The sequence below is a fragment of the Sceloporus occidentalis genome, unplaced genomic scaffold (assembly GCF_023333645.1).
Source record: "Sceloporus occidentalis isolate IW3139 unplaced genomic scaffold, rSceOcc1.0.p SCAF_9, whole genome shotgun sequence".
NCBI classification, from domain to species: Eukaryota; Metazoa; Chordata; class Lepidosauria; order Squamata; family Phrynosomatidae; genus Sceloporus; species Sceloporus occidentalis.
This window is the reverse complement of record NW_028316989.1, coordinates 33,457,501-33,481,506: the sequence shown is the minus strand read 5'-3', so window position 1 is coordinate 33,481,506 and position 24,006 is coordinate 33,457,501. Positions and strand designations below refer to the sequence as shown.

Sequence of the window (24,006 nt, the reverse complement as noted above, 5' to 3'; positions counted from 1 at the left end):
AGATTAGGTAACTTCCATGCATCAGGTCAGCATTTATCCATCTGTCATCTACTCCCCAAGGCAAACGCTCTTCCTAGGTCTTGATCAGAGGACCTTGCCCTTCACTTATGAGCTGCTCCTCTTTAAAAACAGGATTTGAATCTAAAGCGTAAATGATAATAATGAAAAATGCAATTGATAGTATGGTATTCAGATTAAAAAAATTAGAATTAATTTCAATAAGGATAGATGAGAAGTACAAAGATATGTCATTATGCTTACAAGGGGAACAAATGATTATGTATGGATGCTTTTTTGAATGTAGGTATTCTTTATATTATGTTTGTTATATTGACAATGTAGTGAATTATTGTGAAATACGTGTGATTTTAAGTAATAAAAAAAACAGGATTTGGATCTGGGACCTTCTACATCCAAAACAGCTGTTGCATCACTGTTTGGTTTTACTTTAAAATGTATTGATTAGTCTGTCGACCATATCAAAACAGTTAACATCAAACGCTATAAACTACGAGAGAATGAAGTGCATGAAATACAATGGGATAAGATCAATAAGTCTAAAAGTAAGATAAAATATAAGCTAGTGGTAATACAGTGGGCCCTTCATATCTCCTGGGCTTTGGTTCCAAGATCCCCTGATGATATCAAAATCCATGGATGTTCAAGTCCTGTCAAATACAATGGATAGTAAAATGGTGTCCCTTATATAAAATGGCAAAATCAAGGATTGCTTTTTGGAATGTATATATTTTTTTAAATATTTTCAAGTTGTGGATGCTTGAATCCAAGGATAGAATACAAAAACCAATATATGTTCAAATGAATGCATCGCCTTTACATGTTGCACCACTGAGCTATGCTCTTTCTCCCATTAATGTATGAAATGTGACCATTTGAAGGAAGTGATGAATCAATCATGGAGACACATGGCTTGGGGATCACCCTGCTAGACTACTGTGACACCATCTATTTGGGGTCATCCTTGAAGACTGTTTGGAAATCCTGTTAGTTCAATATATGATATATTGCCTGCTTACAGAATCACAGAACCAGAGTTGGAAGAGACCACAAGGGCCATCTAGTTTTAGTAAGAGGAAGCCTGTGAAAGCTTACATTACCAGCAGGGAAAGAACTGGATTGACCCCTGCTTTATTTCTGGACATGATTCAAAGTGTTAGCATTAACCCAAATAAATTTAGGGTACCTGAACCGCCTCCCCTTGTCTGAACCTCCACTTCCACTGTGCGCCGTGAGATCTTCAGATAATTCCCTACTGAAATTCATTCCCCCCCTTTTTTTTCTTTCTTTCTCATACCTGTTACCCTGCTACCTCCATTTCAGAAGAGATACCAGAGAGTGAACAAGGGGCTTTCTGCATGCAAAGCCAGTGGCCATGCTGACTAGAGGATTCTGGAAACTGTAGTCCACAACGTAACATTGCCAAGCACTGCTCTTATTGTATTGCATACAATACAATACAATATAGGTTGTGTATCTCTGGAGTATCCTGAAAGCCTCAAATCCGTTAAGATTAGTAGGGACAAGAAAGAGGAATCTCATAAGCAACAGTGGTCCCTTTCTCTACACACACACACACACACACACACACACCCTATGATAGGGTTGCATAGGTCATAGTTCACCATTAAACTTTATTGAAGTTTATGCATGCAATATTTTATTGGATGTCAGGAAAAAGGAAGCCACCTTCAACCAGATTTTTTCATGGCTGCACTTCTACATTTTCTTGTTTTAAAATCTTGGTATCTCCCCCTGACCTTTCTTTTTCATATGATTTTTGCAAAGTGAAAAATAAATTGGGGTGGGGGGATAGATTTAGGCTAACATTACTGTTTAACTGATGTGGTTAAGAAGGGACTTTTAACAAATTTCTAACACTGTGTTATTCTGCATTCTGATTTGTGCCTCTCAGCTATATTAGAAGTGCCATCTGGCAGAGTATTAATTATTACTACTACAACAACTATTACTCTTTTTTTTTAGTATATAACCTGAAAAGATATTAGCCAATAAGTGGGATGTTGCATTTAAAATACGTTCTGAGTCTTGCTATACTGGTTGGATGCAGTCTTGACAGTCAGTTGCTTCTTTTCGAAGGGGTTAATGGCTGATGAAACACTGAGAGCTGGTTGCTGTGCCTTCAGGGAAGCTGCACAAGCCATAAATACTTTGTGGGGGGAATAATAGAAAATCCCACAAGGCCGAGAGACTGGCACAACTCTTCCACTGTAATTGCCACCCTGCCCTGTCATGCAGTTGATGTGTACCAATAGTTAATCAGCCCTGGGTTTCACCTACTGCACCTTGAAAAAGTGTGTGCAAACTCAAGACAGAGGTTAGCTGTAGAATTTATTAACACCTGAGCTATAGAATGTATTGTCAGATCCACAATTCCAGTGTAAAGCCTCCTGTGATCATGCCATCCCCTGCATTTTCTGTGACTGCGGACTAAGCTGAATCTAGTTAACAAGGGTTTAATTTACTTCTTGGGCAAGGCTTATGTAAGATCAGGGAAGATACTTTTTTGCCAATCCTGCCTCATGTTAATTAGAGAGGTATCAAAGTATATGGAAGTTTCAAAGAGCAAAAGTATAGAAGATGTGTAAGTGTGTGTGGATGAATAGGTTGATTCAACCAGGGAAGTCACGGGCCTAAAGTTACAGGACCTAAGCAGAACAGTATTGGACAGGGGGTCTTATCATAGAATCATAGAGTTGGAAGAGACCACAAGGACCATCCAATCTAACTCCCTGCCATGTAAGAACTCACAATCAAAGCAACCCAGACAAATGACTGTCCAACCTCTGTTTAAAGTCCTCCAAAGAAGGAGACACCACCATACTCCAAGGGAGTCTGTTCCTTTGTTGAACAGCTCTTACTGTCAGAAAGTTCCTCCTAATGTTGAGGTGGAATCTCTTTTCCTTTAGCTTGCATCCGTTGTTCCATGTCCTATTCTCTGGAGCAGCAGGAAACAAGCTTGCTCCATCCTCCATATGACGTCCCTTCAAATTTTTAAACAAGACTATCATATAACCTCTTAACCTTCTCTTCTCCAGGCTAAACATACCTAGCTCCCTAAGTCTCTCCTCACAGGGCATGGTTTCCAGACCCTTCTCCATTTTGGAAGTGTCTCATCCACAGGATCGCCATGAGTCGAGGATGATTCAAGGGCAGTTAACAACACCATGTGTATGTATATGTGCCTTCAAGTCACCTGTCAACTAAATTTCATAAGGTTTCCTTAGGCAAGGAATACTCCAAGGCGGTTTTGCCACTTCCTTCCTTTAAAATATAGCCAACAGCACCTGGTATTCATTGGTGGTCTCCTATCCAATACTAGCCAGGGCCGTTCCTACTTAGCTTCCAAGATCAGATGGGATCTGGTGCCTTTTAGTATAGAAAATACATTGCTTTTATTCTCCACTGGTCTTTAGATCTTTCCTGTTCTTGTTTGGGGTGCTTGTGACTGGCATCTGGAAGGGGGTCAGTCTCCTACCTATGTAGGGAGAAGGAAGGGCAAAGTGAATTTTTTTCAGTTTACACATCACTCTGTTGCCCCATTCTTTAAAATGCAGGAAGAGACATGATGGATCAGAAAAGGAGTCTGTGTAGTCAAACACTCCATTGACACGATGGCCAACCAGTTAACTATGGCCAAGGTAGCCAAATGCATGGCGGGTGTGGATTTGGGGTTTCTGTACAGTGCCTGTAAATGCTAAAAATTCTGAGTTTGGGAAGTCCTGAAGGGCCACCCATTTTTTGGTTTTCAATTTTTTTAAAAAAATATTTGCTTAGAATTTAATTCAATTCATTACAAATGCAGTGTTGCTGTTGTTGCTGCTGTGTGCCTTCAAGTCGTTTCCCTAAAGTGAACCTATCATGGAGTTTTCTTGGCAAGTGTCTTCAGCAGGGGTTTGCTAGAAACTGAACCCTGGTGTCCAGAGTCGTAGTCGAACACTCAAACCACTATGTTATGTTGCCTCTGCAAGTGCATAACTAATCATGAAATAATACAAGTAATGTACAATGCCTAACTGATACATTATTTGTATTATTTCACGATTAAAAACAAAACCTTTGCTTACTTTACCTAGTCACTTAATTTTTAGTTTCAATATAATCATCACTCCCGAGGTAATTGAGGGTTTTAATTTAATAACAGCAGGCACTCTATGGTTCTTTGTTCCCTGGTGCACAGTCAGTCCACCAAGCATAGAGTACATGTGCTGCCTGTCCCAGCCCTATGGGAAACCCATACAAAGCTACAGCCTTCATCTTACATTTTCCAAGCAGTGGTCTAATTTTATGGCAGATATGCTCCATTTGAAGCAAGGGAGGGTGCAAATGTAGTGGGACTGCAATTTCTGCTCATAGGACTTTTCAGGCACTGTAACCGGAAAGGAGGACAAGGCACCACAAAATGTAAGACATTCAAGAAAAATGTAGGACATTATGAAATAAAAGCTAACAACATTAATATAAATTAAAAACACGGATATAAATATACATTCCTTTCCTAGGGTTTATTTACAGCTACAGTGGGATCCTGTTATCTGCTGGGGTTTGGTTCCAGGATCCCCAGTGGATAACAAAATCTGTGGATGCTCAAGTCCCATTCAATTTAATGGCAGAGGAAACTGGTGTCCCTTATATAAAATGGAAAATAAGGTTTCTGTTTGGGATTTATACTTTTTTTTTGGAACATTTTAAAGCCTTGGATGCTTGAAACCTTGGATAAAAAATCCATGGATAAGGAGGGCCAACTGTATATTACACATTCAGTAGGCCCTGGATATCCACTGGGTTTTGGTTCCAGGACCCTCATGGATATCAAAATCCATGGATACTCAAGCCCCTTTAGATACTATGGTGTAGTAAAATGGTGTCCCTTATATACAATGGCAAAATATGCAGAATGAAATGGTTCAGTTGTGGTATGCTCCTGTTCATTCCACGAGTGCTATAGTAATAGAAATGACCCCAATGTGATAATCTCCTAAAACTCCTAGAACTCCTAAAATCTTACATAAAGAGAAGGAGGGAAGGGGGAGAAAATAAAAATCTCCAGTTCCAGATTACGGATGCAGACAGCAATCATAGCTAGTTTCATTTCCTCTCAAGATGGCCCACTCCTACCTTCCAGTTTGCTCTTGTGAAATTGACACTTCAACATCCTGCCATGTTTTACTTGCAATTCAGTCCCACCACATTCAGTGGGATTACTCACAAGAGCGATCTGCACAGGACCGCAGCAAAACTTCAGTTTTGATTCCTCTTCTCGCTTCCTTTCCTACCCACAAAAATCAAGTACCTCAAACCACCAGTTTTATCATACTTCTTGGTTCTGGCCAAAAGACTCCCTTTGAGTGCAGTATGACAGCATCTGAGAATTTTCTTCAGAATCAGAGCTGGGCATCATGAGGCATTTACCTTCCCCTTTTCTATTTCTGACACAAGCGCTGTGGCAAGCATTTTGTTTAGTTACCCAATCTTTATAAGAGGAACAATATCTCCAGTAGCTCAGATAATCTAGTTTAGCATTCTGTTCACCTAGTAACTGATATTCAGAGGCATGCCACCTTGATATGTGCAGCTTCCATAAAGTTCTCACAATTCTTGCAGAACCAATTTTTAGACTAGCTTGTAGAACCCTCCTCAAGGGCCACCAACAGAACTGTCATTTAGTCCAGGGTTAGGAATCATGCAGTTAGAGTTAAAGTCTCAGCAACCCTACCCAGCATAAGTAATGGTGAAGAAAGTTGGAACATGTCTGATAGCATCTGGAGCGCTTCACGATTCCAATCCTTAAACCGCTCCTAATCAGCAACAAAAAGTAATGTCTATAAAAGACTTGGAACAATTACTTAGGAAAGTTAAAGAAGAAAGTGTAAAAGCAGGCTTACTGCTAACCATTAAGAAAACAAAAATAATGACCCCAAAGAATTTACATAATTCAATCTAGACAAGGGAATTGAAACAACTAAAGATTCCCCATACCTTGGCTCTATCAATGGAGATGCAGTCAAGAAACCAGAAGACAAGGATTGGGAAGGGCAATGATGAAAGAACTAAGCAAGATCTGAAAGTGCGAAGATATAAAACTGAACACTAAAGTTAGGATTGTCCAAGCCACTCTATTTCCCATCGCCAAGTACGGATGTGAAAGCTCAACAGTGAATAAAGCTGGTGTAAAGAAAATCAACTCATTTGAGATGTGGTGCTGGAGAAGAGTGCTGAGGACACCATGAATGGCCAAAAAGAGAAATAAATGGGTACAGTGTGCCCTTTCCATATATGGGGGATCCGTTCCGGACCCCTCCCTCCCATGTAAGGCAAATACCGTGTATGCTTGAGCCCCATTGAAAATAATGGGGCTCGTGTACGTGGCACATGCATCATTGCCTCTTCCGTTGCACAGCTTTCAGCGTAAACTGAAAGCCACGTATGATGTGAGTGCACTGTACTTGAATGGATCAAGGCTGAACTCTCCCTGGAAGTCAAGATGATCAAACTGAGGTTGTTGTATTTTGGCCACATCAGGAGAAGGCAAGACCCACCAGAAAAGATAATAATGCTAGGAAAGGTGGAGGGCAGTAGAAAGAGAAGAAGACTTCATACCAGATGGATAGACTTAATTAAGCTTGCAGTAACTAAACAGAGCGGTTGAGAAGGTGAGTTATTCACAGGGTCCCCATGAGTCGAAATCAACCTGAGGGCACTCAAAAAATAACAGACAAATAAATTAGGGACAAAGCAAGTATTTGCTTTCAACACACTGAAATGTTTGGTAATTTTATGAAGATTCAAACCGTGCCTCCTAATCTGATGAGTTCTGAAGAACTCGAAAAATCACACATAATCTTGGGAGTTTCTCATAGAGTCTATGAAAGCTTATGCTACAATGTCTTTTACACAGTTGGTCTCAAAGGTGCTACAAGATCCTTTAACATAAGCCCATGTCAGCAGATTTCTGTTGCTCCTTTTAAATGCCTTTTTATGTGCCTTGAAAAACACCAATAAATCACTCCTAAAGAATTAAGAAGAGCCTGGATAAATTAGCACAGCAGTAGGAAAAATGGGCATTTGTTAACCATTGCCATTGTGAATGGATACCACACTTGCCGTGTGTTGTTGTGTGCCTCCAAGTTATGTTTTCGCTTATGGTGACCCTAAGGTGACCCTATCATAGGGTTTTATTGGCAAGCCTCCTCAGAAGGGGGTTGCCATTGCCATCTTCTGAGGCTGAGAGAGTGTGACTTACCCAAGGTCATCCAATGGATTGTTATGCTTAAGCAAGGAACTGAACCCTTTTAGCCAGAGTTGTAGTCCAACGCTCAAACCACTATGCACTTCTACAAAGTTCAAGATGGTACAGAATATTGCAAATGTGGTATTTTGCAAACTCAAGCTAGCCAGAAAGAACCTGGCCACAGTTATCTATATACCAGTAATGCAATACATGTAGTGTTGTCCTTGACTTAGCAGTTAGGCCTATACAGTGGGCCTTTGTATCCACTGAAGTTTGGTTTTAGGACACCCCATGGATGCCCAAATCCATGAGTGTTCAAGTCCCATTATATACAATGCTGTGGTGAAATGGTGGGCTTTATATAAAATGACAAAATCAAGACTTGATTGGAAACATTTATGCATGTGAATATTTTCAAGCTGTGGATGATTAAATCCATGGATGAAGAATGTATGGATACAGAGGCCAACTGTATTCCTAGTAGCTGGGCTGCATGTCCCAGGCAGAATGGCCAATGATGGCATATGTAATTTAACTAAACACAACCACCAAAGGGTTCTGGTAAAAACTAAAAAAGAATAACAACACCCTGGAGCAGAAAAACAATGTAATGTCTAAAAGGGTAAAATTACCCCACTGGAAGATTTAAAATGCTAAGGGTGAATAAAATATCCAAAATACTTGGCAATATATGCAAAATAATTTATGAAACAAAAGGCCAGGCGCATTTCAACCTATGTCTTCCTCAGTGACCTGTAAAAATATAAAAAGTATAATAGCACCTTAGCAACCAATGTGACTTTGCTGAATTCAAAAGCTGCAATGCGCTTGAACTGCTCTCAGAGTGTCTTATATAACCAGCTGTGCTGGTAATGAGCTTAATCCTGCTAAAACTCAAAAAGAGATTCCACCTCAACATTAGGAGGAACTTCCTGAGAGTAAGGGCTGTTCGACAGTGAAACAAACTCCCTTGGAGTGTAGTGGAGTCTCCCTCCTTGGAGGTCTTTAAGCAGAGGCTTGATGTCCATCTGTCAGGGATGCTTTGACTGGGAGTTCCTGCATGGCAGAATGGGGTTGGACTGGATGGCCCTTGTGGTCTCTTCCAACTCTACGATTCTATGATTCTATGATCCTAAGTCTAGAAATTTTAGTCAAAAATTGACCCCAAAAACCTAGGTCGACTTATCCACAGATCAATGTAAATATTATACTTTAACTCTTTTTAAAAATGGGAACCATTCCCTGGTGAAAGGCAAGAGCGCAACCTGTCCTGGAAGCACTGACCTCCCTCTGCTCTCTCTTCCATCCAGAATTTTGTAGGTTCTTTGGTATTGTTTTCCTTTCTTCATCATATATTTTGGGGTATAAATACTGCAAATAAATAAATAAATAAATAAATAAATAAATAAATAAATAAATAAATAAATTTAGATCCTTTGTTGCTGGTCCCTAATTTTTACCCTCGACTTATCCAAGGGTCATATCAAAATCCATGATTTTGTCCCCAAATCTTGCCCTCGACTTCCACATGAGGTTGATTTATAGTTGAGCATATACGGTAGGGGTTTTCAAAGTAATTTACAGCAACCCAGCCTTTGTGAATAGAAACTGAGGTAGGACAATGCAGGTTCCTACATGGTTCACTGTTCAGACACTGATCAGTCTAAAATCTGCTTAGCTTCGGCAAGGTGGCTTCATCATGTACTTTCAAACTTGGGTGGACCAGAAACCAGGAGGCCTTTGATGGCTGTCGCTGACTCGGCACTGGGATCACAAAAAGACCGAAGACAGGCTCCACAGCCGCTTTCAAAGCCATAATTTCTCTACTAAGCTAAGCAGGATTGGAGCCCTGGTGCAGCATTAATTAAGCCTCATTAATTAGAAGGCTTTCTTCCACATACGCATAAATGGTCAACCCTTGAGTCAAAAAAGGCTGGGCCAAACCTTCGTGAGCATACAAGAAGTGCTTGGCAGATGCATCATAGCTCTACTGATAATGAGATTAATAAAAAGCATTTCTTTAAAATGAACTGGCAGCGGAACAGAATGTTCCCAAAAGGGATGGAACGCACCTTCATTAGAAGCTTTTTAATGGAGGTTTGGTAGTCATCTGTCAAGGAATACTGTAGAAGTAGATTTACTGCAGTAGCATGTGGTTAGTCTAGTTCAGGAGTAGGGAAAATTTAGGCTTTTTGGAGTTACTTCCACCCCCCTAACAATACTGAAATCTACCAACTGGAATCTGGTCGCAAAAACAAACACAAACGCTTAGCGTTGAAGAACAGGACGCCACTGGACATTTTCTGAGTAGGAATTTGTTTTCAGTTCCGGAATTGAACTTGAGCACATGGTTCCTTTCACACATAGGTCCCTTCCTGGTTAATCCAAGCTTTCTTCATTTCAGGTTAAGGTGGGGAAAGTAATTTTTTTGTTACAGTGGTTCAAAAATAGGGAGTGAGAAATTCTTGTGGATGTACTTTAAATCCCAAAGATGTACCTCCACACTCCTGGACTACCCAGTATCACAGGGATGGAGAGCCAGCATAATAGTTTGAATATTTCCATATACAAAGGCTAGTTTACAATACCTTTGCTCACAAATGACCATTGTTAAAACTGGGCTTGCCACTTCACTTCCATACAAAAACGATTTTGAATTCAAAATGACATTTTCACACACCTAGGGCATATATAAGTCTGCCTGGCTTACCACTCCACCAAATGCATCTGAGGAAGTAGACTTAAGTCTATGAAAACCCATGCTGCCAACTTTCTTTAGTCAGTCTCAAAGGTGCTACAAGATCTGTCTAGTTTGAACACTGGGCTACAACTCTGGAGACCAGGGATCAATTCTCTGAAAATAGTTCAGGGTGGTGTGGTTTGGTTTTTCCTCCTGTGGTGTTCTCATCCGTTTGATGTGTGCGTAGTGTGCCTTCAAGTCGTTTCCGACTTATAGTGACCCTATCATGGGGTTTTCTTGGCAAGATTTGTTCAGAGGAGATTTGCCCCTGCCTTCTCTTGAGGCTGAGTGTGTGTGTGTCTTGCCCAAGGTCACTCAGTGGGTTTCATGGCCAAGCTGGGAATCGAACCCTGGTCTCCAGAGTCGTAGTCCAACACTCAAACACTATGCCACTGCAGTACAGTCATGAACCACAAACCATAACACTGTAATAGACACTGAGAACCTAATGCTGCTTGAACAATTCTGCTGAGAGCAACACTTAGTTTTTTCTCAAGGATAACAAATGTGAGAACAGCATGCCGTCTTGGCATTCTCTCCATTCCATGACTGCCAGGTCTTCTCAGTAGGAGAAAAGGCTGAATCTACAACAAAGCATTATTTTGCATGTCTGATGTGAATGCACACAGTGGCATCCCATGCTAGTACAAACTGCACAACATGCAACATGGGGTAGGGTGGCCACTAGATTAGTAAAAATTTAAATGCTCGGCCTTGCCTGGAAGAGTGGAATAAGCTAAATTCTGTCAATATTTATCCAAGTTCAGTGCCGCAGCCTGTCCTTGCCAGTCCATAAGGCCAGTTTGCAGACTATTTGCATGCAGCACCAGTGTTTGCAAATACATCTTTGCCTTACCCAAAACACAGAGTTGTAGTTTGACACACCTGGACAATGCAAGGTCGGGAGAGGTACAAAGGGATGACTGGCCAATATAGTTGTGAACAGATTGCGTTTCTGGATTAATATCTCAGTTCCGCCTGAGAAATGCAGAATTAATGCATTGCTAGCACTAGAGGTGGACCAGAAGAGGATTTCCTTGATCTATTCCTAAGGCCCCAGAGAAAGAATAATCTATGATACAGGTGGTAGGAACCTGAGGCCATATGGCCAAATTTTCCCTCTTTGAGCTGCGCTAGACAGGTCATGCCCTCTTCCCATGACACCACCATTTGAGGACTTCCCAACTTTCCTACAGGTTTCCCTCCCATCCTATAAGGTCAAAATGCCTCTTCAAAAGCTTAAAGTAATTCAATTAATTTAAGCTTGCATTTCTGGTCTCATCCATTTACCTTTGGCCCAGCTCACCATTGGGAAGGGGGTCAATAAATTCTCTCGAACTAAATTAAGCCCTCAAGCTAAAAGAGGTCTTCCCTTTCCAAACCTTCCTTTAATGCAAAATATCAGCGCCCTCTGACTTTGCTTCTTTCCAGATAAGTTGGAATGGATGACTGGGGTAGAAAAGGAGGATGCATCTGCCTCAGGGCCTTTCCCTGCTGAAAAAAACCTTCCATCCCATTCATCCCTTTGTACCAACCTTGCAGAGATGTAGGATGGGGGATACCTGGCTTGACAGTGGATGCGAAAGAGGTCAACCCTTTGTGGACACGGGCTGAACACAAGCCAGCAGTGTGATGGGGCAGCTAGAAAAGCCAATGAAATCCTAGGCTGCATCAATAGAAATGTGTCTAGATCAAGGGAACTAATGTGCCACTCTGTTCTGCTTTGGTCAGACCTCACCAGGAATATTGTGTCCAGTTCTTGACACAATTCAAAAGCGATGTTGACAAGATGGTGCATGTCCAGGAAAGGCTGACCAAAATGGTGAAAGGTCTGAAAACCATGCCCTATGAGGAGCAGCTTAGAGACCTGAGTATGTTTAGCTTAGAGAAGGTTAAGAGGTGATATGATAGCATTGTTTAAATATTTGAAGGGGTGTCCTATTGGCGATGGAGCAAGCCTTTTTTCAGGTGCACTGGAGCCCAGTACACAGGGCAATGCATTCAAGCTACAGGAAAAGAGATTCCAACTAATTATTAGGAAGAACTTCCCAACAGTAGGAGCTGTTTGACAATTGAATGTGCTTCCTCAGTGTGGTGGAGTCACCTTCTTTGGAGGTTTTGAAACAGAGGCTAGATGGCCATGTCAGGAGTCCTTTGATGGTGTCTTCCTGCATGCCAGGGGGTTGGGCTGGATGACCTTGGTGGTCTCTTCCAACTCTATGAATCTATGATCCCCACCAACCTCAGCTCGACTTTTTTCAGGCAGAATCAAACACAGAACACGTACTGTATCTGACCACTGGTCCATTGAACCCCACACTGTCTACTCTACGTAGGTTCTTCCCAGCCCTGCTGACATTTAACATTAGGGTTCCAACTGGGATCTTCTGCAAGCAAAGACACCCTCAGTTACAAAGTGACAATGACTTATACTAGAGTTTGCATCCTTGCCACCCAGTCCTTCAGCTTCACACAGGGTGCTCATACATTCACTGTTTCCATAACATGTCTTTCATTTCAACCTTCTATCCAGGAAGAATTCCAAAATGTCCTCCATTCTGAGCATCACTAAGAAGCACATTGAGTTGCACCATGTTTGCAGTTCCTTTTCAAGAAAGTCATCTATTTGGCAGCCCGTCCTTGCTGCAAAGGGGGATAGGATGGATCTTTCTGTTCTTTTTTCCTAGGAGAAGCAGCAGACAGACTTGCACCCAGAGCTCAGGTATGGAAGGGGGAAAGACTGCAAACGTGTTAGGCAATAGGCTGCTTGGGAACACAAAGCAAATGTTGGAAGGATTTCCCCCCTTAATTTCAGCACAATGGACAAATGAAAGGAATTACTTAAACGTAGATCCAGTCAAGAATTTGCTAGTAAAGTACCATTTTAAGCATTTTATCTTGCTCAAAAATCCATAAGCATATTGCAAGTCATCCAGGCATTTTAATGAAGAAAAATACAGTTGAATATATAATACAGTAAATATAGCAGAGCTGTAAATAAATTATATGAAACAAAATTATATTTGATTGTTTTTATGGCTTTTATTTTGGAATGTCCTAAATTTTTTCTTGAATTGCCTACATTTTGTGGCACCCTGACCGCCTTTGCAGTTATGACATCTGGTCCACCTGCTCACAGCTGCTCTGTGAGGAAGATGGCAAGATGTAGGAAAAGTCCAAGGAGCTTGGCATTTGTAGAAAACCAGTCAAGGCTTTTGGCATTTTCTTTGTGCTTGGCAGCACCCTGTAAGCAGAACGAACATTCTGTACAGACATCCCTGTTTGTGTGGGACCTGTTCTTTGTGTGTTTGTGTGCAGTTTCAAAACGACACGTGGGCCAATTCCGCACTGTTTATGTGGCAGAGCTAGTGACCTAACCCTGACAGTTGTCCACAGGCAGGGATCAAAGGGAGAAAGGGGCAGGTTCAGAGTCCCTTCCGTAATCCAAAACACAGGCCACCAAAGGCTACTTACCCAATTCCTGTGTAACAAGCTGTTAATCTTTGATCAATGAGTGTTTGGGGTAGTTTTATCTTGTTTCCCAACAATGAAAGTTCCCAGGCCTTCCCATCCATCCCCCTAACCCCACTTCAATATGCAAAAAAACTCTGGGGGTGGGAGCAAGACCTGAGAAGACCTCTTCCTGCAGAGTCTGTGTTTGTACCTCTCTTTGATATCTGTGTTCTTGCTCCTCAGTGAATATGGAAGAGCAAAGAATAAAGATGTAAAGGGTAGCAGTCTCCCCAAGGAAAGCCAAGAGCTTGATTTCCATCAAGCTCATAAAAGAACTCCAGTTTAATAGTCTCTTGAATCCCAGGTGCAAAAATGGCACCTAAAAACTCATTCTGGAGACTTCCCCTTATCATGGCTGGCTTTTTTGGCATTATCTCTTACTTGTAAGCCAGAGATGGAGAATGCATCCCTCTAGAGCAGGGGTGGATAACTCTGGGAGGCCAGAAGGACATTTTAGCCCCTCAAGAGTTCTTGCCGGGCCATAGAATTCCCCACTCAAAAATAAGTAAAGAAATAAATACTTCCCAATTTTCCCCAAATGCCCTTTAAAGGTAAAGGTAGTCCCTTGACATGAATGTCTAGTCATAACCAACTGTAGGGAGTGGTGCTCATCTCTGTTTTTAAGACGAAGAGCCAGCATGGTCTGAGGACTGCACTAGCGGTCATGTGGCCAGCATGACTGCACCAAACACTGTAACTTTCCGATCATCAGAACTGGCATCTTAACCAGTAAGCTATCACATGCCCTTTAGGGAGAATTTTTGCCTTCTTTTCTCTTTCTCGTTCTCTCATATACAAACACACACACACACACCTGGTGTCATTTTAGTCCCCCAGAGGGGCCTTTTTTATCAACAGGAAGTGACCAGAAGTTTATCAGCAGGAAGTGACCATTTCCTGTTTGAGAAAAAGGCTTATCCTGGGCTTAAAATAGCAGAGGAGTGGTATAGAGAAAATTCTCACATATCCCCGAAAAGGCATTTGCAGTCATTTGCAAAAAACAAAAATAAACCCTCTCATTTCTTTTGTACTCCAGGGGTATCCGGAGGGCCTAAAATGACCCCAAAGGTTGCATGTGGCATATGGGTCACTTTATCACCACCAGACTTGTTCTAGATGTTGCTGGACTATCTCTCAGTAGTGGCTATGAGGTCTAGGGCTAATTTATTATTGTTGTTGTTTATTTTTATAGCGCTGTAAATGTACATAACGCTGTACACACAAATGATCAAATCAATAAAAATGAAACCTGCCAATGGCATACAATCTACAAAATATGTATAAAATTAATGGGAGTTAGAGACCAATAATATCTAGAGGTCTCCACCTTAACCTTTCCCGCTGTAAGGCAAAAACCACAGACAGTGGCAAGGTTCTTTTAGCCCCAAATCCAGCTTCCGTGAAATTGCTATGCTGATTAGTGTTACCCTACAGTCCACTGACTTTCTCCAACTTGCACCCTCCAGTTTCATGCCTGTGAGGTGTCAGTGGCTGTCCTCTTTGCTGCCCTATTTCATAACAGTAGTGGACATAAGCACATAAGCAGAACCATAAAGAGGCCCAGTAGTCAAGAGTCAAGTGCAAATTCTTTTCACCTTGAGTTCTTCCAGTCATCATTCCCATGTTAGTGGTATAGCGGAGACTCCTGAAGTGCAGGTGCTCATTGTGATAATCCCCAATGACACATTTCCAAGAAGAATCCAAAAATGCCAGCAGGTGTGTTGATTCATCTCAAGAAACCAATAGTAGTATTCACTGTTGCCAGCAGGTCTTTTAAAATCTAATGGATATTAATTGCCTATTCCAGACGAACCCAGCCCCAAAGAATTTGGATTACAGCTCAGACAGCTCCAGGGAAAATCTACTCATCGCCACTACTTGCCCCAAAGCTCAGAGGTGAACAGGGAAACTTGACAAGAGTGGCCCAAAAAAAAAGTTGTTTCTTGCTAATTAAAAAGCTCTTGCACTTCAACCCAGCAAGCCTTAACTCCACTACAGCACCCTGCCCACGTTTTCTCAAAGTAGTGGGTGTGCTCACATGGGCTTCCTCATGAAGGAATACAGAAACTGAGACTCAGGTTCTGAGTACAACTAACACAAGAAGAAAAAGTGATACAAGGGACGGCATTTCTATTGAGATCCATAAGCTTAAAAGAACAGAATTTAGGATATAATTGCAGTGCCCCCTTCAGGAACCCATCTGTCTTTACATCACCCTCTTCTTTTAATGGCTCCGGCACTCACCACCAAATGGTTCAGTAGCATGCTGCTCACTCTACCTCCCAGAACAAGTAATGATGCCACACAGAAGACACAGCACAGGGCATCAAACCTCTACATGTTCAAGTTCACTACCTGGAGGTCCCCAGCTATACTGTGTCAGAGCAGCTGGTAAGGACTAGATAGATCCAAGCTTGTAGTATTTGTTTTCTCTGATTTTCCCCCCATTTTCATAGCTGAAAAGTTATCAAGGACAAGGAAATGTCATTTTGCTGGAGATCAGCTTTGCTTGCGCAGGCCCCACTCCAATAAAACTGTCTTGACTTTCTCCACAATGGTTGGCACTTCCGCCATGGCACCACAACCTGCAGAGCCAGAACACAAGCTAGTTACAATCACCTCTTCCCACGAGAGATTGCTCCTCTCTCCTTCCAGTGCAGACCATGGCTTTTCTCCTTTGACCACTCCATCCACGTGCCAGCTTTAAGTGACAAGGACAGAGACATGGGTATTTCTTGGGCCTGTTACAGACAGCCAAAATAAAGCTGCTTCGAGTCACAGTGGAGGTATGGTGTTTCAATGATGCATGCGTCCTAAGAGTCCAGAAGTCGCGCCAAAGCCATGCTCCAGCCCTAAGGACTGGAGCGTGGCTTTGTTGTGGCTTCTGGACTCTTAGGACGCATGCATCATTGAAACACCATACCTCCACTGTGACTCGAAGCAGCTTTATTTTGGCTGTCTGTAACAGGCCTTGGGGATCATTTTAAAATACACAGGCCACTTGTTACAAAATTTGATTTACATTCTCAGTGCTAATCTGAAAGATTATCAGACTAGCTCACTAAATAAAAGTATCATTCCTTTTTAGATCTTAATATGCCAGCAGTGAAGAATCTCTTAGGATGCTAAAACAATTGTCTTTATTTGTTAAAAAGCCAGACATGTTTAAGCCCTTGAATGCTCTTTAGGCTTTCTTTAAGGGGCTATATAAAAAAAGAATCACAAAATAACAAAATAACCACAACATCCATTTAGCTAAAACCACGAATATATTTCTACATACACCACATAAACCAAAAAGGACACACATCACACTATTTTACCACCTGCAGCTCTGTTGTTTGTCATGTCAAAAAGTTTGTGTAGGAAAAACAACTAGGTCTATTAGAAACATATAGGGAAACACTCTGCAATACAATTAAAGCCAAAACAAGTGCTTTCCTGGTGAGCCACTACTTAGAACAGCACCATTTTACAACTGACATTAAATTTTGGGCAATATATAGGGTGAACTTTATTGATAAGAAGGTTCAGTTCTGCTGAAAATGGAGTTAAGAGTAGATCTTAAAATTAAAATTGCTATCACCGCCAGGCTTAAATAAGGAAACTAGCTTTCATTTTTACTTTTAAAAAAGCTATAGCAAACAAAACTTTTTAGAATCCAGAGATGTGTATCCTTTTTCTTTATGGATTTCATGGATGCTCTCCAGTTTCTGCTCCCCCACATCTTTTCTCCAGATCTTTTGGCCCACAACTTCTGACAGCCACACTAAACAGCCAACCATGCAAGACTTGCAATCAAAATCATCCGGAAGGCTGATGTTTCTTCATACTCACATTCACTCTGTAAAGGCAAAATTACTGAGAGCTGACATCACTACTAACCTTCATCTCCACAAACCAGTTTCTTCACAATGCAAGGAATCTCCATGTAACCAAAGCCCTTGAGTTTCTCCACTTGCTGAGCAGTGATGGGATGGTCCCACATGGCAGTGTTCATGGCAGGGCAAAAGAGCAGCGGCTTGCTCAGTTCCCAGGCACGAATGACACATGTCTGTGAAAGGATAATACACCATTGGAAAGTCTCCCCGTCACACTGGGAACTGGATCTCTCCCTGTTCCCAAAGCTCTGATAAGACAGAAGCTGGCAATATTGTTGTCATTGTTAATTGACAACAAATTGAGTTCTACAGCAACCCAATGAGCGAGAGATTTCTAAGGCACTATGTCATCAATATCCATGCTCAGGTCTTGCAGATTCAACTCTGTGGCTCCTTTGACTGAGTTTAGCCAACTGTAATGAGGCCTTCCACTTTTCCTCCTGCCTTCTATCATAGGCCCGTTACAGACGGGCACCCTAGGACGGACTCAGTCCGTGCTAGGGTTAGAAAGAGGCGTCTCTTCCAGACGCCCCTAACCCTAGTATGGACTGAGTCTGTACGAAATGGCGGCAGCTGTTCCACACGGCCGCCGCCATTTTGATGTAGTCCGCACATCGCGCAGCATATATGACGCCACGAGTGTGCCATTGGCACCTCGTAGCATCATAGCCACGACGCATAGAGAAGCCCCATTTTGGCGCTTCTTATTTGCAGCGCGGAGGAGCTTCGTGGTTTGGATGCTGGGGCTCCTCCGCGCTGCAAATGAAAGGGCGGTCTGTAACGCGCCTTACCAAGCATAATTGTCTTTTCTATTGAGTCATGTCTTCTCATGAGACGTCCAAAGTACAACAGTCTTAGTTTAATCATCCTGCCTTCTAGGGAGAGTTTAGGCTTAAGGAGAAAAGATCACTATTTTCAATGGGATACCTCTGTTACTCAGTATAAAAAAGCCCAAAAGCTTGGAGTAATTGAACTTTAGTATCGGTCTGAAGTAAATCTGAGCCTCACACATGAGCAAAAGGATGCAGAGGCTTTGCAGATAAAGCACTGTAATCAAACAATCAATGTGCCATATCTGCACACAGCATTAGCTACAGCTCATAGTAACTTACCAGTAGGTTGTCACAAAGGCCATTAGCAACTTTGGCCAAGGTGTTTGCATCCAGAGGAGCCACCAGCATCAGATCAGCCCAGCGCCTGAGTTCAATATGTAGCACGGGATCTGTGCGCCCCTTCCACAGCTGTGTGGGGGAAAGCCCAAAGATTTAGTGAAATGTACCTTGACAGGCATTAAGCCAAGAGCCCTCCCTCCAGAAATAATTTAAGTCCAAGAAGTGTTCCCATCCAAAACAATAGCCAGGAAAATGTGGAGTGGAAACAAGAAAGTAAGTTCCATTTTGACCATGGACAAGAAAAAATAAATTTCCCCCATGTTAATCTTCTTGTGCTGTGTAAAACTGACATTAACAACGGGCCTTAACAGACAGGCCAAAATAAAGCTGCTTTGGGTCACTTTGGAGCTATGCTGTTTAAATGACACACGCATCTTAAAGAGGCCAGAAGCTGCACCAAAGCCATGCTCCAGTCCTTAAGACTAGAGCATGGCTTTGGTTCAGCTTCCGGCCTCTTAAGATGAGTGTGTCATTTAAATAGCATAGCTCCAAAGTGACCCAAAGCAGCTTTATTTTGGCCTGTCTGTTCAGGCCCAATGTTCATATTTAAATAGAGCAAGGTGTGATACACAGGACACTCTATCCACCTCTGAAAAATCAACACAATTCTGGTTTGGTTGGCAACTGTCTACTTTTATTTTGAATTCATGAAACATCAGGGGGGTGGGGAGGAGAAGGGATAATTTGTAAGCCCGAGGGCAGGGAACCGTCTAACTAAAAAGATTGTATGTACAGCGCTGTGTAAATTTACAGCGCTTCGAAAATAAAGGTTAATAATAATAATAATAATAATTGTTTTGTGTAAACCTTAACTATTTTTTTTAAAAAATCAACCAATTTCTAAAGCAGAACTGTACAACCTGAAAAAATTAGGCCCACTTTCCACAGCACATCAACATAATTTCAGAAAAATAGTGTAAGCCACAATGTTCTGGTTCTTTAGTTGTACTTGAAAAACTGAGTAAGGCTGAACAACACTGACTTGCCATTCATCCACGTCACTGTAGAGGGTTACAGGAATCTCCCCAGGGTTGTAAAAATGCTTTGCATTTTCTGTAGTCACCACCTGCACTTCCATCTGAAAAAAGAAAGCAGAGAGGGGAAAGAGGGCCAGAAAGAAGTTATTCCAGTTTAGGAGCTGAGCGGTGATGTTATAATCTTATGCACCACTTCTAGACAACCTGTGAGCTTTGTTAAAACAAACATTCTGCTCTCTACAAAACAAAAAATGTTCTGGCAACTAAAAACATTGCTGTTTTTAAAAAATATTTATGACAATAAGCCATAATATCAAATCAATACAACTAGAATCAGTAAAAAGAAGAACAAGACAGAAAAAACAGTAACACTGCCAATGAAGCAGGATCAGCTTAACTCTATCTGAAAATGAATACTGGTCTCCTATTATTTGTTTGATTAGATTAAGAGTTTAGTTCAACTACAAGCTTTTATGAACTAGTTTTCCAACCCGGTTTCACACTGGAAAAAGCAGGAGGGAAAATGTTTGATTAGATTAAGAGTTTCTTTAAAGATAAGAACATACATACCTTTATTTCAGCCAATATGCCATTAGGCAACAGAATATATATAAAACATGTTAAAATAGCACTATAAAACAAACATTCATAGCCTTTAAAAATGAAATGCCATTTTTATGTATCTAGCCAGTGGCCTTCATGGCATTGTTACTCATTTCACAGGCCAGGTTTGACACAATGAACACAACTAGCAACAGGTACCATCTTAGAACAGAATTAGGTTAGACGGCAGTTTGCAATGGAAACATTAAACTTTTTGCACTTGGAAGGGAAAATCAACAGGCAATTTATAAAGACTGGAAATTACTTGAAGATTATTTGTATAAGAGATTTCACAAAGTTACAATGAAGGGATTCTTAGAATAAGGAACACAATACTTTCTGTACTCAGATGGACCAAGTATATGGCAAGTGTGAAATACAAAAAAGACTGAGGAAAAATATATAATTAATTGATTGACTAATTAATTCATTATTAACTATGATAATATTTGAAAAACATTCTTTTTTTTTGCTTTTTAAAAAGAAAGCTGTATTAACGATTGATCATTCAAGCTGACCTCTTGGCGTATGGGAAGTTCTCATAAATGTGTTGTTTATTTGTAGTTGTGTCTCTGTATGTTAACATTTTTTTGCCTTTTGTGTTTCTGTTTGTATTTGTAACATAATTTATATGTAAAACTAATTTAAATATTACAACAACAAAAAACAACAACCAGTTTTGAATGTGTGTCAGCTGCGGTGGGTGAGTTAAAGTTCAAGTGAACCTTCTGAACCCTCTATTTATAGCTCAGAAACCAAGTCTACCTCATAAGCTGCAGGTGCTGACCATATATTCCAGTGCACAATATCTGATGTTCACAAAGTTTAACACTTTTCAGTTTTGCTATATTCCAAACTACTCTGTTATAAAGGAAGCACACATAAGGCAGGCATTTCTGGAGCCAGGGCCTGTAGAGTACTTGCTGGAGACATACGTCCATGCACACGTGGGTGCATAGTTACAGGGAGTACATGATGGGTGGCTTGACACATGAGATGATATGTACTGGCCAACATGCTGAGTTAGCAAGAAGAAAAGAAACTTGTACTGCCAACTGCTTACAAGGATGGAACAAACTGACATATATCATGTTTATGACTTTGTAATAGATACTGAGTATATGCAAGGCTGAAAATGAACAATGTGATAACCCAGTGATTGACATGTTTACCTATTAACATTTGGTATAAATAAAGGACCCTGGAGATTCATCTTCAGAGCTCATTGCACCATGCTGTGATTCTCACTTTGTGATTTTGTACCCTTCAAGGGCCTAGCATCCAGTCAAGCTGCATGCAAATCACCTCAGACAGGCATGGCTATAATTGCAAATCAGTTAAGGGCCCTTGTAATAATTTCACAACATGACCCACAATCTCTCTCCCTCTCCCTCTCCCTCTGTGTGTGTGTGTGCGCGCACGTGCGCGCCTGTTTCTTTAACCTGAAGTAATGGTGCCACCTGCAGGTCAAATTTATTGTTATATGAAATAGCTCCATAAAGGAGATGGTAGTCATGCACTTTCCTGTCTTCTTGAATGGAATTTCCTGGGCATCTTAAGTGAATATTTGTGTACCAGGAAAGCAGTTTCATATGTATGTATGCATACATGCATGTGTGTGTGTGTGTGTGTGTATTGTTGTGTGCCTTCAAGTCATTTCCCACTTATGGTGACTGTAAGGTAAACCTATCATGGGGTTTTCTTGAGATTGTTCAGAGGTTTGCCATTTTCTTCTACTGAGGCTGAGAGAGTGTGACCTGCCAAAGATCACTCAGTGGGTTTTATGGCTGAGCTGGTCTCCAGAGTGGTAGTCCAACACTCAAAATACTATGCCACGCTGGTTACCTCTGGATCGCCAAAACAGGCGACATTCCATCCATCCATTTTGTAAAAATGTATATATAATCTTTTTATTGTTAGACACTGCAGAAGGGTCCTGCTATTTAGATCAAAGTTGACTTGCCCTTCTGAAAAGCTTCCAGGATGAGCAATTCACCTTTCTTTCTTTTTTGGTCAGAAGAACAGTCTGCCAAGCTTGGAGGGCATGAGGGTACAAAAATAACTTCAGAACCATATGCCATCTCTTGGCTTGCCTTTGCCAAGCCCCTGCTTAAGGTGCTACCAGACAACTTTTCATTTTTGTCATCTGTGGTATGTTGTAGTCTCTTAGATGGAGATTCAAAGCACTCTAGTTGCAGACTTACATAGGCCTTGTCTGCAGGGCCAGCATACTCTGGACTTGTCCCAGAGTATCTTGGCCCCAGAACTGCCTGCCACATTACCTGCCAATGCCGCACAGTGATGGGCAGCTGTTTGAACACATGTGCTCAGCTGCATCATCCACTGCCACCATCTCTGCACCAACAAGGCCATCTTTTGAAGGCAACAGGAGACACCCAGCTTCAGTAAGAGGGCTGAGTGCCTCCTTCTGTCCTCAGAGGATGTGACTTGGCCAGCAACAGCGGTATCAGGTAATGCAACATGGCACAGATGTGAATAGCTGCCTGTCACTGCTGTGAAGCACTCCAGGTTTTCCTGGAAAACTGGGAGCAAATGGTGAGTTTATTTAAATCGTTTTAAAGAGTGGAAGGGCCAAGTTTGGTGCAGGACCCCCCCTTCAAGGCATGTAAACAGCCTGTACTTGAACCAGGGTTTTTGCTGTGCATCGTCTGAACAATCTCACCAGGACTAGGTGGGAGGCATTTTAGCCCATGCAGACAAGTCCTAAGTGAGTTTATTCCCACTGAAAATATTATTATTATTATTATTATTATTATTATTATTATTATTATTAACCTTTATTTATAAAGCGCTGTAAATTTACACAGCGCTGTACATACAATCTTTTTAATTGGACGGTTCCCTGCCCTCAGGCTTACAATCTAAAAAGACACGACACAAAAGGGGAAGGGGAAGGGGATGAGGACCAACAGTTCTTCTGCAATGGTCCCTCCACATTTGCTGGGGTTAGGGGTGAAGGATCCCTGTGAATGTGGAAAAACCACAAACAAACAAATACTATTCTTTTTACCTAAGACAGCACCTCTCCCAGTGCAACTCTATGGTCAACATCTGCCAGAAACTGATCAAAGAATCATGCTGGAGTACCTACAATTGCTTAGAGAAGTGTTTTCACTAGGAACTTCTAGGTTCTCCTGTACAACTCTATGCTCAATGTCCAGCAGAATTCCACTGGTAGACTTAGAGATTCCTATAGAGGACATCTTCCCAGAGAGGAGCCCTGGTGGTGCAGTGGTTAAACACCTGTACTGCAGCCACTCACTCACAAACCATAAGGCAGTGAGTTCAATACCAGCCAGGGCTCAGGGTCAACTCAGGCTTGCATCTTTCCGAGGTCACTAAAATGAGTACCCAGCTTGTTGGGGGCAATTAGCTTACAGTTGTAAACCGCTTAGACTTCTTAGGTGGTGTACAGCAGTATATAAATGAAGCTATCTTAATCAAAATCGCAAATAATCAAATATGCAAATGTCAAAGCCACAAATGTGGAGGGTCAACTGTAATAATAACAACAGCAGCAGAAGCAGATTATACCAAATCCAAACTGGAAGAAAACTTTCTCCCTTTGCAATTCAAAGAGCATCTGTTATTCAAATTATCTGCATAGTAGCTACTCACTCCAGGTATCTTCAGAAGCTCAGAAACAAGCAGAGGCAGCTTTAAGGCCGCCACGCTTCCGGTTACACCGACAAGGACATGGGCCTTCTTCCGTGCAGTGCTGGTAACAAGCTGAGGCTCAGAAAGTGTGATGGGATTCATATCAGTCCCAAGAATCGTTCATATTAGGGCTGCAAGCAAAGAGAAAATGTGACAGATATTACTTCAGATC

General features: G+C 41.5%; 1 protein-coding gene across 2 annotated transcripts in view; it reads right to left on the bottom strand.

Annotated features, from left to right (window-relative positions):
* LOC149307231 (phosphopantothenoylcysteine decarboxylase-like) overlaps positions 1–24,006 on the bottom strand; it is a 27,031-nt gene continuing 3,025 nt past the window's right edge. The window contains exons 2-7 of one of the 2 annotated variants that reach the window (XR_016282351.1): positions 23,796–23,965; positions 19,559–19,654; positions 18,517–18,645; positions 17,409–17,577; positions 15,119–16,108; positions 1–141 (exon numbers count right to left, since the gene is read on the bottom strand). Coding sequence is in view for 1 of the 2 variants with exons in the window: in XM_089538668.1 (XP_089394794.1) it covers positions 16,023–16,108; positions 17,409–17,577; positions 18,517–18,645; positions 19,559–19,654; positions 23,796–23,936 (621 nt within the window). In the remaining variant the exon portion in view is untranslated. Of the gene's footprint in view, positions 142–12,950; positions 16,109–17,408; positions 17,578–18,516; positions 18,646–19,558; positions 19,655–23,795; positions 23,966–24,006 lie in introns of those variants that run through there. The other variant, XM_089538668.1, reaches the window with a different exon arrangement.